This window comes from Corythoichthys intestinalis, chromosome 6, assembly GCF_030265065.1.
Source record: "Corythoichthys intestinalis isolate RoL2023-P3 chromosome 6, ASM3026506v1, whole genome shotgun sequence".
Taxonomy (NCBI): domain Eukaryota; kingdom Metazoa; phylum Chordata; class Actinopteri; order Syngnathiformes; family Syngnathidae; genus Corythoichthys; species Corythoichthys intestinalis.
In genome coordinates this window covers 49,588,223-49,604,041 of record NC_080400.1, presented here as the reverse complement: position 1 = coordinate 49,604,041, position 15,819 = coordinate 49,588,223, and the positions used below count along the sequence as shown (strand labels likewise).

Sequence of the window (15,819 nt, the reverse complement as noted above, 5' to 3'; positions counted from 1 at the left end):
TCCACACCATGTCGCACTATACCACGTAAATCAGGGTGACATTTCAGCGCAGCCGAAAGAGGTTCCATGGCCACCGCAAACAACAGCGGGCTCAAGGGACAGCCCTGCCTGGTAGATCGAAACAAGTGAAAATATTCGGAATTTATGTTATTGGTTCTAACTAACGCTTGTGGAGACGAGTACAGAAGCCTAATCCAGGATACAAATTTCGTTCCAAACCCAACTAGTAACTAGTAATATTAACATCGAGCCCAGCCATTCATATGAAGTGCTAAAAGAATTATCTGGATGAAAAAAAATAATAATAATAATAAAAATAAATGAAGAATGAATGAATTAATGAAGAATGAAGAATACTTTAATGGTCATAGACACACAGTACAAGTACAGAAGACAACGAAATTGCGTTTGATGAAAGTATTGGGCCGCTGCAGATCGTTCCGTGCCATCAACTTCAGAAATTACATAGCAAGTTACAAACGTTACAATAAACACAACATATATCATACAACATAGCAGGGATAGACTAAAATTGAAAGAAGCTGAACCCATTTGAATAAATTATACGAGTACTTATCATTCTGTATTATTAACTCAAATGGAATATTTTTAAATTCACACAGTTTTAAGCCACAATAAAAATACAAAGCACGGACAAACAAACAAATGTGCACTATGATAATCTTTATGTATTTATCCATCTATCCGCCCATCCATCTATGTATAACAACGCTTAAACTGGTCAGGGTTCCAGGGAGATGGAAAATTATAAGGAAAAATATTACAGAACTAGAAAAAACAATAATAATAATTAGAGATGTCCCGATCGGTCAGCATCCCGATCCCCGATCGATCGGGTCCGATCACGTCATTTTCAAAGTATGGGAATCGGCAAAAAACATATCGGCCATGCCTTTTTTTATTATATATATTTTTTAATTAAATCGTTTTCTAATTGTATTTAACGTTACAGACAGAATATGTTGCACTCATCCAGAGTCTTTAGTTTAGGCTTAATGTTGGGTTATCAAAAATATCCCGTTATCGGCGGCAATTAATTTATTATAAATGTGTCACGTTAAAATATTTAATGCTATTAATGTATTTGCTGCACGACCCTCTCACTCATGGTCACGCTCTATCTGTTATGACACTGTTTTTCCTATATAGAAAGATGAAAGGCAGCACAACATGAATAGAGTGAATTTTGGCAGCCTTTGAGGCCGTTTTTCAATTGGCTAAAACCTAGCAATCCCTCTCCCTTTGATTAGAAATATAATGGGAAGCAATGTGGGGGAAGCAAGGTGGCAATTGATCTTTGTCTTAACACCTTAATTTATTTCCCAAAGTAGAGAAGATATATCCATTGGTAGCACAACGCACAGTCATGGTTTTACTTCCAATCATGGTTTCACTTCCCATCATGCATTGAGGCATGCTGCAGTATCATTTACTGAAAGCTCAACAAATACACTAGATGGCAATATTTAGTCATAATACACAAAATCACAAGTCTTTCTATCTGTGGATCCCTCTCACAGAAAGAATGTTAATAATGTAAATGCCATCTTGAGGATTTATTGTCATAATAAACAAATACAGTCCTTATGTACTGTATGTTGAATGTATATATTCGTCCGAGTTTTATTCATTTTTTTCTTAATGCATTGCCAAAATGTATATGATCGGGAAAAATTATCGGGAATGATTGGAATTGAATTGGGAGCAAAAAAAAGCAATCGGATCGGGAAATATCGGGATCGGCAGATACTCAAACTAAAAAGATCGGGATCGGATCGGGAGCAAAAAAACATGATCGGAACAACCCTAATAATAATAATTAAAACATTATAATTACTATTACAAAATTATTGAATCCTAGATTCATCTTCAAATTCATAATCCTATATTGACATTGTGTAGCACTCGGAATAACTAAATTTCCCCTTAAAATATTTGCCATTCATGTACTCATGGAGCACCAGAGAGAACACAGACAATTTTGCCCATTGTACTCCATCTACAGAGTTGTTAAATATTTCTGAAGCACTTTCTAGTAAGTTTCTCAGGGATATTATTCAGGGTTGAGCAAGTTAGTTTCGGGATAGGATTTTCGTTTTCCGGTGACAATTTGATCAGTGTGCATTAAGCACCTGACGCTAATTCAGATTACCAAAAACAGTTGCTCAAATGTAAATCTTAAAACAGAGAGTTTGTGTTTTCTAATCCTGGTTGGGGTTTTTAGGTTTCCTTGTGACGCAAGTCATTGTGTATTGTAGCATGCAGACAAGACGCTTGTCTCCCAACCAGTCCACTGCTGGTCTGATGATTGAGTCTGTCACTTCTTCGAATTCTAAATCCAGATTAGAATGAATAACTGTCATCGCTGGATTAGGGGAATTAGCAATATGGGAAATACAATTAAAGTAAAAATATTATGAATGCTTTTAAAAGTGGCCCTCCACTCATGCCTTTTGCTCCAGGTAGGGGGTGGGCAACCTTTCCTTCTTAGCTCCATGCCAGGCTCCACCACAGGAATGTGAGCCGCTGTCAGGAAGCTGTAAAGTGCTGACGCGGAGGTCAGCAAGTGTTTACGCATATGTGGCTTTACTTTCACAACTGTAGCAAGTTTTTTTCTCATTTTTCTCCATCTGCTCCTTGTGCTTCCTTTTTTTTTTATTTTTTATTTTTTTTAAACCTTATATTGCTTCAACTTTTGACATGGAAATGTCTTTTTGCTTTTGTCTCAAAAGAGGTCCTTGCACAATGAATGTGGCTGTAGAACCAGGAGTGGTCACTGTATTAGGCATTTGAAATTTGTAATGAGGTAGTAAAAGTGCTTCAATCAGTACCCTACTTTTTGACTTCCCTGTTAAGCATAGCAATGGACAAAGGCAAGATAATAAAAACAAAGTTATGTCGACACTGCTGCACAGATATGTTAACCCACTTAAAACGGCACAACCTGACAATGAATATGGAATCTACATGCAAGAAAATGAGCTAGATATTGACATTGCAACCAGATATGTGCTTTCTGCAGAAAATGTGGATATGTCAATATCTCAAGCTAAAAAACTTGAAGCTTGAATAATTACTTGTCATGTTCAGGTTGTTGCTGCTCAGGGTTAAAAATGTACAGTTTTGCTTGTTTATATATAATTTTATTAAAATTGTATGATGTCACAATTATTATTATTATTTTATGAACTCATAGTGTACTAGAAAAATCGCCTAAAAGGGCCAGTTTTATTTATAGGGATGCAGCTATCGATTGTTTTAGTAATCGATTAATCTATCAACTAGTTAGTTCAAATAATCGATTAAATAGGATTAACAACATATAGTGTGGTGCAGAATAAGTTTTAGGAGATCTAAAACAAAGGCTTGCTAAGATAGCACTTTCAAATGCGAATACAAACTAAAAGTGTGAGTGTTTCTTCAAATGATATACAGTAGAATTGCACTTTCATATTAAAAAAATTTTAAAATACCTGAGCTCAGCCTCAAATGGTACAAAAAAATAAATAAATAAATGAGGATCTTAGTACACCAAAAGAACAGTTGGCTAACTTGCATAGATAAGTCCGCGCATAAACTTCAAATTCAAATATTTTCAAAACCAATGCTGTTACCGACCTAGAAGGCATCTACTCTGAGCCATATATGACTCTCCATGAGCAGCGGCATCAAAAAAATTTAATTAAATTATTCAATTTAATTATTTTTATTTAAGTGTAACACAACTTAAAATGGCTATAAAACTCTCAGATTTTACACTAGATGCACAAAAATCACCAAATGCAGCGATCATCACCTATATTTTCAGGATCAATAGCAATATTTAACATATAAGTTTTTGACCAAAATAGCAACTGACTTTTTTTTTTCCCTGCAACTTTTCAACAGCTAATAAATCATTCAATTTAACATCAGAAACTTAATACTTGAGGAAAACATGCAGAATCAATTATAAATAATATTTAAATAGATTATTAATACATTCTATATACAATCACAACTTATAGAATAGAATAGCCCTTTATAATCATTATTCACTATATACTGTTAGCGAATGAGGCTAGCGGCCGCCTAGCGTAAACAGAGATTTTCTGGCGAAAATTCTTGTGAATAAATGCTTAAATCCTTCAATTCTTTATAGATACGGACGTAAAACAGTCTCGATTCTTGGTTAAAAGCAAAAAAAAAAAAAAAAACGTGCAGGTAGCATTTATTTTGCCTAAATATTGCCAACTATGAGGCTAGTCAGTTACAAAAAGTAGCCGCCTCCATGTGTAAACAAAGAAGAAAATTCATGCGAATAAATGCTTCAATCACGCATGCATGGTACGAAAAATATAATATTTACCTTGAATCCTCGAACAAATCACTCCTGAGATAATCCTTCCTGTTTGTATGCGGTACAGCTTTCGTAGTTCTTCAAAAATCCAAGCTTAAATCCGACATGAGCGTTTGCTGTTTTCGTCTGTTACTAAATGAAGCTCGGCCCCCTCTGATAAGACGTTACGCAAAGAATAACAAAGTGTCGTGTCAATAGGTAATGAAGTCTATGGTCCGCGAGCTTAAATAGTATAAAATGGTAATGTTTTTTATTTATTTATTTAAGTTTTACAATGCTTTTAACTAGAGCTGTCCCGACTAGTCGACATAGTCGACGTCATCGATGACGTAAATCCGTCGACGAGCACAACATCCCGTCGACGGTTAATGAAGGGTTAAAAAAATATATGCGTGGAAAGTTAGAATGTCGGATGCTCTGTTTGCAAGCGGGGAAAGCGGCACAAAGCCAAAAAAAGCGCACCAGAGTGTCCAAAACATTGCCTTATTTCAAAGAAACAAAGGAGAGTACACTCTTCTGTCCTTTCTCTTCAATGCCAAGCTTGGCTGCACGTCGGCGGTGAATAAACACCTCAAGCGCCTTCACGCAGTTTGTAATTTTTTTTCTTTCATTTTTTGTACACCAGAGGGTGCTGTCGCCTTACTAAATAATAATGTTTCATTGACAATGGGCCTATAAGTGCTATTAGTATTGTTCTTAATGCTAATTGAAAGGTTTATTTCATGTTATGGTTTATTTTATGGTATAGAAAATTATATAAGGTTAAAAGGTCATAAATATATACAGTATATACAGTGATTGCACTCAAGGGAGAGATTGTCAATGATAAGGTAATAAATTAAGGTAAAGGCAATTCATATAGGCAATTCATTGATATATAAATAAGGTTTAAAAGGAAAAAGGTGAAAAGTTTTTGTTAATTTCTAATTGTGTTGCTTTATTTGTGTGCACAGTAGCTCTTACAGTGTGTTTACATCAAGGATGGAATAAAAGTTGTAAACCATCAGTTTAAAGAGCATATGACACCAGAAAAAAAGTCTTAAATGGCATTATTATGTGAATTAGAATCATATTTTGAGACGATTCGACTATATACAACAATTTAGCAAAGCGCAGATGACGAGAAATTAGTCTTTTAATCTGCCGGTTAGCCACGCCTACCATTATAGGGCTTTAGCGTCCCCAACAGGTGGATGACGTCAGCGGTAGACTAGGCTCATCAGTTTTACTATTCAGCCCATTGAGGGGGAATTGTTCAGAACGAGGAAAACGTGACGAAGAGAGCTGCAAAATGTCATTGTTTCAGTCTCTCTACTCCCAATATTTTTACAGGATATTCTTTTTATCCAAGTATTTTTCCCCAATAGCTATATAAATGGCTTGAGAAGGACCAGTCAGCCCGTCGAGGGGGAACTATTCACAATGAGGAAAACGCGACGAAGAGAGCGGCAAAATGTCATTGTTTCTGTCTCTTTACTTCAATATTTTTACAGGATATTCTTTTTATCCAAGTACTTTCCCCAATTGCTAAATAAATGGCATGGTCATGACAAATAACAATCTTGTGCTAAATGGAATATAAAATAATAAAAATCCATTTATTCAAGACGAAATGGCAAAATTACTCCATAATGGTCAAAACAGTCGACTTCACCTTTACTGTCACACCTCCCGAACGATATTTTATGACACCTAAATCGGACATATGTAATTTCCCTTCCCAGACTTCGGAGAATGTAAACAGACCAGAAGGAGTGACAGCTAGCCGACATGCTAACCCGAACCGAGGGATGTTTCAAAGTCTTCAAAGTGGAAAATCACACATAACTAGCCTGGATTATTTGACATGACGACCCGGTTGTCGAGTTTCTTTGCGGATCGGCAAACCGCCCGGCGGAGAGCAATTTACAGTTTGTTCCCTGGAGGAGGGTGGCTGGAGTTGTTGTGTAGCTAACGTGCTAACAGCTAACTGCTAATGAGCATGAGGATAGCTTTTTACATGCCTATCAATGATCAAACGTAAGTAGTCCTTTATTTAAAGGAATTTTATAGTGTTTACTTTGTAATCACTGTATTCGTATTTGACATAATAAAAAACAAGATGTTTACTCACTTCCTTGTAAGTCCAATGGTCCCACAGTAAATATCCACGGTGAATGGGAACCTTTTGAAACTCCAAAAAGGCGCATACGCCTCTCCCGCATACAGAATGATTTTTCTGCAGCCGTTTGGCTGGCGTGATGCAAAAAATAAAAGTATTAATCCACAAAATCAGCTGAATCCTTTGTCCTCATACACAACAGTACACTGTATAGTGAAGAGAACGTCTTCTACCGTACACGTCACAGCGCCCTCCTCCTCAATGCAAGACCGAAGCCGGAAGTCACTCATTTTCATGGCGCGGGATTCAAAAAACTAAATAAATATAGCGATCCCTTCCACACACATCCAAGCGGTCCATATCATTCAGGGGCATAAAATACCGCGTGTATTATGAAATAAACATGCTTTTTCGTGTCACAGGCACTTTAAGAGACCATCTTTTCAATCGGGATGCTACACTAGTTAATTCTATCAGCATTTGAACTCATTGTTTATTTGTGATTTATTATTGTTATTTACATGTTTATTTGTACTTTAATAAATAATTTGAGTGTTCCAATATGTTTTTTGTGAATTGATAAGCGTCAACAAAAATTTCATTGCTAAATTGGTAAAAAAAAAAAAAAAAAAAAAAAATGTAATTATTAGATTAGTCGACTAATCGTAAAAATAGTCGGATGACTAATCGGGAGAAAATTAGTCGTTTGGGACAGCCCTACTTTTAACAAATCGTTCAAAATACATATTAGCTCAAACAAAAACGTACCTTTTTGGATTACATAACATGGATTCAGCCATGTTAAATAAGTTATGTCGTATTTACTGTTGCCACTAGAGGGCAGTGTACCCACCCAAATCAATCAAATTAAATGCAAGCACGTTCAAAACAAACATAATATTTTCATATACGCACTGTTATATTATCAATACATCGCCACTTACTGCTAGTCACAATCACTTTATACCCAGTCTGTGTACACTGCAATCTGTATTTTTATATTAGCCTTATTGTAATTTTTGCTTTACGTGGTGCACATTTTGGTGAAGCTTTAAATCTCGTTGTACTCTGTACAATGATAATGGCTTTCTATTCTATTCTATTCTATTCTATTCTATTCTATTCTATTCTATTCTATTCTATTCTATTCTATTCATGAATGCTTCACGGCTTAGGTTGTAGATAATTTCCCTTTCTTTATTTCAGAAGTGCCTTAAATTCAAATCAGTATGTGTTTCGTCTACCTCTTATTTATTAATTCATTATTTATTCTCTTGTTTTGTTATGCTTACAAATGCGTGCTTCTCCAGGCTTCCTGCCAGTGGTAATTATCTGCCTTTGTCTAGACTGAAATAAAGCTCTTGCTCAGCAAAGCTCAAGTATCTTGAGACAATGCAGTAACACACATTGATTCGGGTCACTCTTTTCAATATGATTACAGATCTTGAAATAGAAATGCATTAGATTACTCGTTACCTAGTGCGTCAGTAGCCTTTTATTGGTAGCTAATAACTGAATTTACTTGTCAAGGTCAAGCAGCCCACAACAGACATAGTGTGGGACCAGCCTAATCCAGCTCTATATTGTATATTAGTACAAGTAAAAAAGTATTTGGTGAAAATAATACGCAAGTAATGAGTAACATTGTGAGTAACTGCTTACAATGTATGTTTTTTTTTAACAATGGATTTTCGGTATACGGCCCGGCTCTAATGTCAAATATTTAATTTTTTACAGTGCTTTAAACGTTACGGGATTAAACAGGGTGGCGTGATCATAGAATGGCAAGCCTGAGTCTGATTTGTATAACAGAGTCATGTGATTATTGTTGCGATGTCTCATAGGTGGAACTGGTGGCTCTACTGTTGGCATTGCTGGCAAAAAAAAGTCAAAACCAATACGCAGAATAAAGAGGAAAAATGTAACGACTAGTGTAGCCCAAAGTAGCGGAGTAAGTATGGCGTGGTAAAACTACTCTTCGAAGTGCATTTTTCTCAAACCATTACTCAAATAAATGTAACAGAGTAACTGTAACCCGTTACTACCCAACTTTGCTCATGAGAACAAGAAAAAGAACTACTTCAGTGGTGCTTTGACAGGCATGCAAAAATATTAAACAATACAGAAAAATTCACATTGCATCAATTAGAAAAAGAAATACAAAACACATACAATATCAGTGTAAATAAATATTCACTTTGCAATTTCATCAAGTATAAATCAGTGTTTACATTTACATAGCTATTACTGTATGTGTGTCTTATCAATCTCAGTCCATATTAGCATGTCATTTTATCCTTATAAAAGAACGTATAATGTAGGAACAATTTTTAATTCACATATATTTCCACATCCATCTTGAAATCTTGACAATTTCTACTTGACTGATCACAACCTATTTAATTAAAGTGGGAACCTTCCAGATAGAAAGTGCACTATACCCCTGTCTAGTAATGAACTAAAATGGTCCTGAACAACCCTGTGGGCCCCTTGGCAGGACGCCTCTGGCCCGAGGGCTGTACGTTTGATACTACTGTTGATTATCACATCGTTGGCCGTGTAAATCTGCTAGTTTCAGGAACTTTTGATTTTTAGAGATGATCACGATAAAATGATAAATCATTCATTATCAGTCATTTTGACCCATGTTATGCATAAATCAGTGTAAAAAATATTGGATTTTGGTGGAAGGGGACCTTAAAGTAATATTTTCAGAAACGTTCTTGCCAGTCATTTTTGTGAGTACCTCAAGAAACACCTTGTGCCATATTTCTGTTTGCCATCTAAATCTAGACCAGCTTGAATCTGTGTCAAGCGAATGGCCAATTTTTAAACAAGTTTTGGTAATTCTATAGACTGGTGCAAACCTGTGTTTTGGAAAGAGTGCTCGATACATTTGCTATGGGAAAAGGAAGGAAAAAATGCCGACTCCTTCACACCAATAAGGAGGCTTTTTTACATTGTCATTAACAGTAGTGTATTTGTTGGTGCAGCTCACCTTTTTCCTGATGGAAGGAGAAACTTTTTTTCACTGTAAGGTTTGTGTGTGCTTAGTATGAGAAAGTACAGCAGACCTACTAGGCTGAATGGATCGGCGCAGTAAAATGGGTAATTAGGTGGCAGAATGGTTAGTCATACCTCACAGTTCTGAGATCAAGGGTTCAATCCTGGCTCCGGCCCTGCTGTGTATGCATGTTCTCTCCGTGCCTATGTGGGTTTTCTCCAGGTACTCTGGATTCCTTCCACATCCCAAAAACATGCATGATAGGCTGACTGAACACACCAAATTGTCCGCAAGTGTGAGTGTGTACATGAATAGTTGTTTGTCTATATGTGCCATGTGATTGGCAGGCAACCAATTCAGGGTGTATGCTGCCTCCTGCTCTGAGTTTGCTGGGATAGGCTCCAGCACTCGCGATCCTCGTGAGGATAAGTAGTTCATAAGATGAATGAATGAAAAATGGGCAATTTGAGACTGACTTCCACACGATCACTTGACCGTTCTATTTTTACCACAAGTGTAGCACTTCCCTTATCTGTTCTGCATTCTCTACATTCTGCTGTGATATTCTCCCTCTCAGGCCATTGTTGTACTGTGGACACACAGAACCTGCCAAGAATTTATCTCAGGAGGCAGCATGACCTTTCAATTTGTTATCAGAAATAGGAACATTTTGATCAGACTGTTTATATGATTTCCAAAACACATTGATGGCTGTTCTTAATGGTATAACTTACTTAATACAGAGTCATAAAATGCATTTTGTCAAAATTCAGGCCTTAAAAAGCATTAAAAGTTTGTGGCATTAAAAATTCTCTAAACCTGGCAGTTAAAAAAACTTTTTGAACATTATTTGAGTTGTATATTATTGGGAAAGCATAAATAAGATCATTACGGGATAAGACAGCCGATACAATCGGCTACCCGATAATATCGGCTGATAAAAGCATTTTAAAAATGATACCGGATAACATGGACATCGGTTTTTCATTATCTGTTTTGGTCCAATATGCATGTTGCCTTCAAAGTTAATGTAGAAGCCATCTGCCTTTATATAAGGGAAGGTCCTAGCTTCGCGCAGCAGTTATGCTTATTGACCGTTAGATTTCTCCAAACTAAGATGCGTGGGATTTGTTATGTGAGCAGACCATTTGCATCATGGTGTAAAAGTTAAATGAACAATAAATGATTGAAAAATAATGTATGATAAACTCATTGCATGCCTCCTTCACTGTACTGAAGCACTGTGTGAGCCATGTGTTATATGGCAATGCCTTAGTGGCACTTTGCACTTGCACGTGAGCCAAAAAACTGATGTTTGCACTATTTTGATTCGAACAATAAATGTAGTAGTGCAACATAAGCACTTTTTCCATAACGTCAGTTGAAATTGTTCCCTTTTTCTCACAGAATGTTTATTGGAAAACCTTGAAGTTATTACTTTTATCATTATTAAAGAATCTATTGAGGAATCACAGTATAATTAGCCATAATATGTTAAGTCTACGACCGCATATATCGGTATCGGTTTGATTTTGAAGTCGGACAACATCGGGATACTGGTTTCGGTTAAAAAGTCATTATCGGACAATTCTACTTACAATTTGTCTGTGTGAAACTGTCTGCAGTTGGGCATGGGCATTAAATTAGTTTATAGTGGCATTAAAAAGCATTAAATGAGATTTGCTGATACGTGTAGAAACGCTGTAACACATTTTAGGTCTGTTTTCACTGTTTCTCTTGGCGCCAGAAAACACAAAAAAGTTGTTTTTAATCACAGGATTTGGGTTTGTTTCCTGTCTTCGAAAATCTTCCAAGTTCTTAATCAATGTGACCGTGACCAGGGTCAACTGTGTTCTGAAGTACTTATGTTTATTTGGCCTCTTGTCGGGAGGCAAACAGTTGTCTGGTCCAGACTGAAAGTTTACAAGAAGCCTAACCTTTCTCCTTCCTTCTTCTCAGCACTTTCAGAGCATGCTGAAGACCAAGCTAAATGTGCTGACGCTGAGGAAGGAGCCGTTACCCACGGTGATCTTCCATGAGCCCGAAGCCATTGAACTTTGCTCTACCACTCCACTTACAAAGAACAAAACTCATGCTGGATACAAGGTAAAATCACATGGAACTTTATAATCCCCAAATCCAGTCTTTACCTGAATACTAATTCTATAATAGTATTACTACAGTCATAATCCAACTTTACTTCTGAACACACAAGTTCTATTCATTTCCACAATGTACTTTATTAAACCTGCTACTGTACCTGGCTATTACAGTGTGATCATTAAGATGCTTTAATGTTGAAATATTCATTCTTGCTTTGTGTAAACACGGTTACACGCATGTGACTGACACAAAGACGTTCACGAACCAATGCTTCTTTGCATTTCAGGAGCTACTGTAAAATAAACCATTATTTGAAAAACATAACCTCATTCATTCATCTCAGTTTTTCCTCCTTAGAGATCACTATAGCTCCTGACACTCACATTTGGGAATCGAACCCAGGTTACCACAAACAGCAGCAGGGCACTCAGACTACTGACCTAACACCCGGGTCATACATTATAAACTCAAACTTCCCTAAATTCAATTGCGGACATGAAGTGAAAGTCAGTTAAAAAAAAAAACTTTGACTGGAAACACACATGCTTGTCACATGTTTTATAATCTATGCACAAAGATTGTGGTTTTAATTCTCAAATCTATGTAAAAATACTATTTCAAATTCATCAGGTACCGTATTTTTTTTACCATAAGGCGTAGCGTATTAAAAGGTGCAGGCTCATTTTCGGGTGATATTTTTGTATTTAACACACACACACAAGGCGTACTGCATTATTAGGCACATGAAAAACCATGAGCTAGCATGCAAGTGTTTATTTATTTTTTCAAAACGGAAGCGAGAGCAAAACTGTTCCATTGTACTTTATTAAAGAATTTAACAAAGTACTCACATTAATCTTAATCAATCCACAAATCCATCAAAGTCCTCATCTTATGTGTCCGACTTGAACAGCTGGGCTAGGTCTCTATCAAACACGGCAGCTCAACTTTTATTTAGGCAGCGTCTTCCTCTAAAAAAATCATCATAAGTGGCAGTTTCTTTTTGTTTCGTGTAGGTTTTAGCCTTGAGTTTGAACTGGGCTTCGTAAGCGTGTCTCTTCACAGTAAATGCCATTTTCGAGGGTCTGTCACCAAACCGATGTTGTTTAGCCTAACGCGCACACACACTCGAACGTTAAAGTGTGCCTCCTATCACACGTAACCTTCTCCCTTAAAGGTTCTCATGCGGCTCTCACTAACATCCGCCTTTTCAAAAATTTCTCAGTCAGACACATTTTGTTACTGAGTCCACACAATAGGTGCAACAGATTATTAGGCGCAGGTGGAGAAAAGTTTTGACTTTTAGGTGCGCCTTATGGTTGTGAAAATACTTTTTTTTTCTGAAAATACTTAGTGGAAATGTTCTTAGTGTCATGCTAAAGTAGCTTTATTACTTTTAAACTATTTTGGACAATATATGATCTGATTGTTTAATTTATAATTACTATTTGTTTTTAAACATTTAATTTAATTTAATGGATTTAATTTTATTCACACACACATATCCATATATACAAAGTCATCTCATCTCTTATTGGAGCAGTTACAGTACGTCTGTAATGTGGTAACCTATGATTTCAATCTCATTGCCTTATGCATCAATCAATCAATAGTTCAACCCCTTCTGCCAAGGACTCACGAAATTATGTACCAGTGAGTAGGCTCTAACACACTGACCTTGACCCCAGCAGCTTGTTCCCTGTCAGCTCTGTCAGCACAAAAGCCATCAGTGGTGAAACCGTAAAAGTTTTAAATGTGAAAAAATTGAATAATGTTTTTGATCAGCAGCTGTTTTTATGGTTCACCAATTCAAACTGAACTCTCACGATACAAAGTCATGGTAGTGGTCACAATGTATCACACAGTTGGCTCTCTTATCCATAAAAAAAAGATAAATATGTATATGTCGCCTAGGTGAAGGCTGCACATAGCTGGACATGATCACCCTGTCTTCTTGGTGTGAATCCCAACATCCACTTGTAGCCTCTGAGCTCACCACTTTTTCCAGCATTGTAAAGAATGCCAAGTCACATTGCCACGGATACCACTACCACTATTTAGCAGAGTGCCAGCCACATAAAAGTAATCTCTCCCATCTGTTTGCGAAACCTCCTAAAAAGCGAGTTGGTCCTTGTATTTCCTTCAGCTGTTGGCAGGTGTAACATCCTGTCTGACTCACTACCTGCCTGTCTGCCCATCTGCCAGAGTGTCTCCAGTTCTAGACATTTTTTTGCCTCAATGCTGAAAAATGAGAAAAATAAGAAACAATAGCGTCCTTGCTCTGTGCACACTCCGCCCTGGTGACTTTTATATGCAAAGGTACAACATGACACCATTTATTATCCTCATGGTGTTTTATATTCCCTCTTATGCTTCCTTCATCCCCTCCTCCTCCACTTCGTTCCCTTTGAGCCTGCAGTCTCAGTTTGCAAACAGAAAGGCTGGCTGAGGACTGCTGACACACTGCCAAAGCTAACAGCTAGCATAGATGAAAGGCCACCTCTCATTTCCCTTCCTTGCTTGCTGCTTTAAAGCAGCCCACTTCACATCTATTGAGACACTATTCGTTTTCACTGTGCATTCACAGACTACACAAGAGTGATCTGGACCAGTTTGGGTTTTCGAACAAGTTTCAATAAAACATGCTTGGGTATTCTCTGCATCATTACTTTATCGATATCTAATCAACATGATCTAATCACTCAGCCTTTTCAGTGATGTGTTCGCTATTTGCCCGGCTTTAAAAGAAAATGGGCCGTGCTTCAGTTTATGTGACGCAACTCAGTTTTCACAACTGGTCTGTGATTGGCCAAGAGTGGCTTCAGCTAAAAACGTCCTATATAATTGGTTCAATAAAATGTAAACAAAGCTCCACACAGGCTATCTGACGACATGATTTCATTGCCGAGATCTTACAACAGTGCCAGCAAACATGCCAAAATGGCAGAGGTTTTAACATCTAGTGGACAAAAGACCACAATTTAATCACCAAAAGCAATCCAGACTCGTACCACGGTTTTTGCGCGCTTTGCCAGTGTGACGTGGACGTGAGCAGCAGAGGCAACGCAGACGTAGAACGTCACACGGAGAGCGTGAAACAGAAAATAATGAGGCGAACAGCAGATGTGTTGACATTGAAAACATTTAATAACTGCAGATGAACTTTGGAAAGGTGTTCCTCATAAATAGAGTTTACATCTTTTGAGCTGTCAATGCTATTTTTTTCCCACAAAAAATTCTTGTTCTTAATAATTTTGTTTGTTACAAATATTCCTTGTTAATACCGTTTCAAAATAAGATTTTCTGTTGGGCACGTTGCAATTTGAAAACATGATACTGTGAACCAAATAAATTGTCAAAAAAATGTTTGACCTTTTTACTATAGTGGTACCTCAGCAAACGATCGCTTCGACACACGATCTTTTCGACATCCGTCGTAAAATTTGACTCGCCATTTGTTTCGCCGGATTTTCTTGTGTGAGAAATCAACACAGGTTTCAAAAAGGTTTATTACAGGTGATGAAACAAGGATGAAGGTGACGCTTACCTTCTAAATGAAGATGCAAATTATAGATAAATATGAGCGTGGGGTGCGCATCCGTGAACCGTAAACCATGCAAAACTTTATTGTTGATGAAAATACACCACAAGTCTCATGTTTGATTATTTTTTAAACGTATGTCCTCTATTTTGACCTCACGGAAGTGGTCACCCTAGTGTTATGTAAAATTGCCAATGGCATTTCCAGTTCGTCCATGAGAGAGTTTGCTTTAGTTACGCATTCAAAATGTTGAATCCTACTCTGGCTTGTGTTTGCATATGTAGACCAGATGTGAAAGCCGTGTTAGCTACAAAATGTAAATAGTATGAAATCACGCCAGCACTGAAGAAAATAACCGTCAGTTAATTCAACAAAGGAGTACCACACTGTAAGCAAAGTCAATTTGTGGGCATTTAATATTTGGCATGACTTTTTATTGCACGCAAAAGAAAAAGCTTTGTTCTTAGAAAGGATGCTTTGTGTTCTTCCATGTGTTCAGATCAACCCGAAAAGTATGCACCACGTTGCTAGTGGAGCTTTTCAGTTATTTTCACTATTTTGACAATGGAAGCATTTAAAAGCCAAACTAAACCATGCTAGACTGCTTGGTAAAATGGGTCCTATTGATTATTCTTATAATCGATTAATCGGACGATTAATTTAACGATTGATCGATTCGGATAAATGTCAGTTTTTTCAATTACCTTGAA

The 15,819-nt window shown here is 37.0% G+C and overlaps 1 protein-coding gene across 1 annotated transcript in view; it reads left to right on the top strand.

The window, feature by feature from the left end:
* pid1 (phosphotyrosine interaction domain containing 1) overlaps positions 1–15,819 on the top strand; it is a 70,726-nt gene that overhangs the window by 29,063 nt on the left and 25,844 nt on the right. Inside the window, exon 2 of the mRNA XM_057839915.1 lies at positions 11,425–11,571. Coding sequence (XP_057695898.1) covers positions 11,425–11,571 — 147 coding nt within the window. The remainder of the gene's footprint in view (positions 1–11,424; positions 11,572–15,819) is intronic.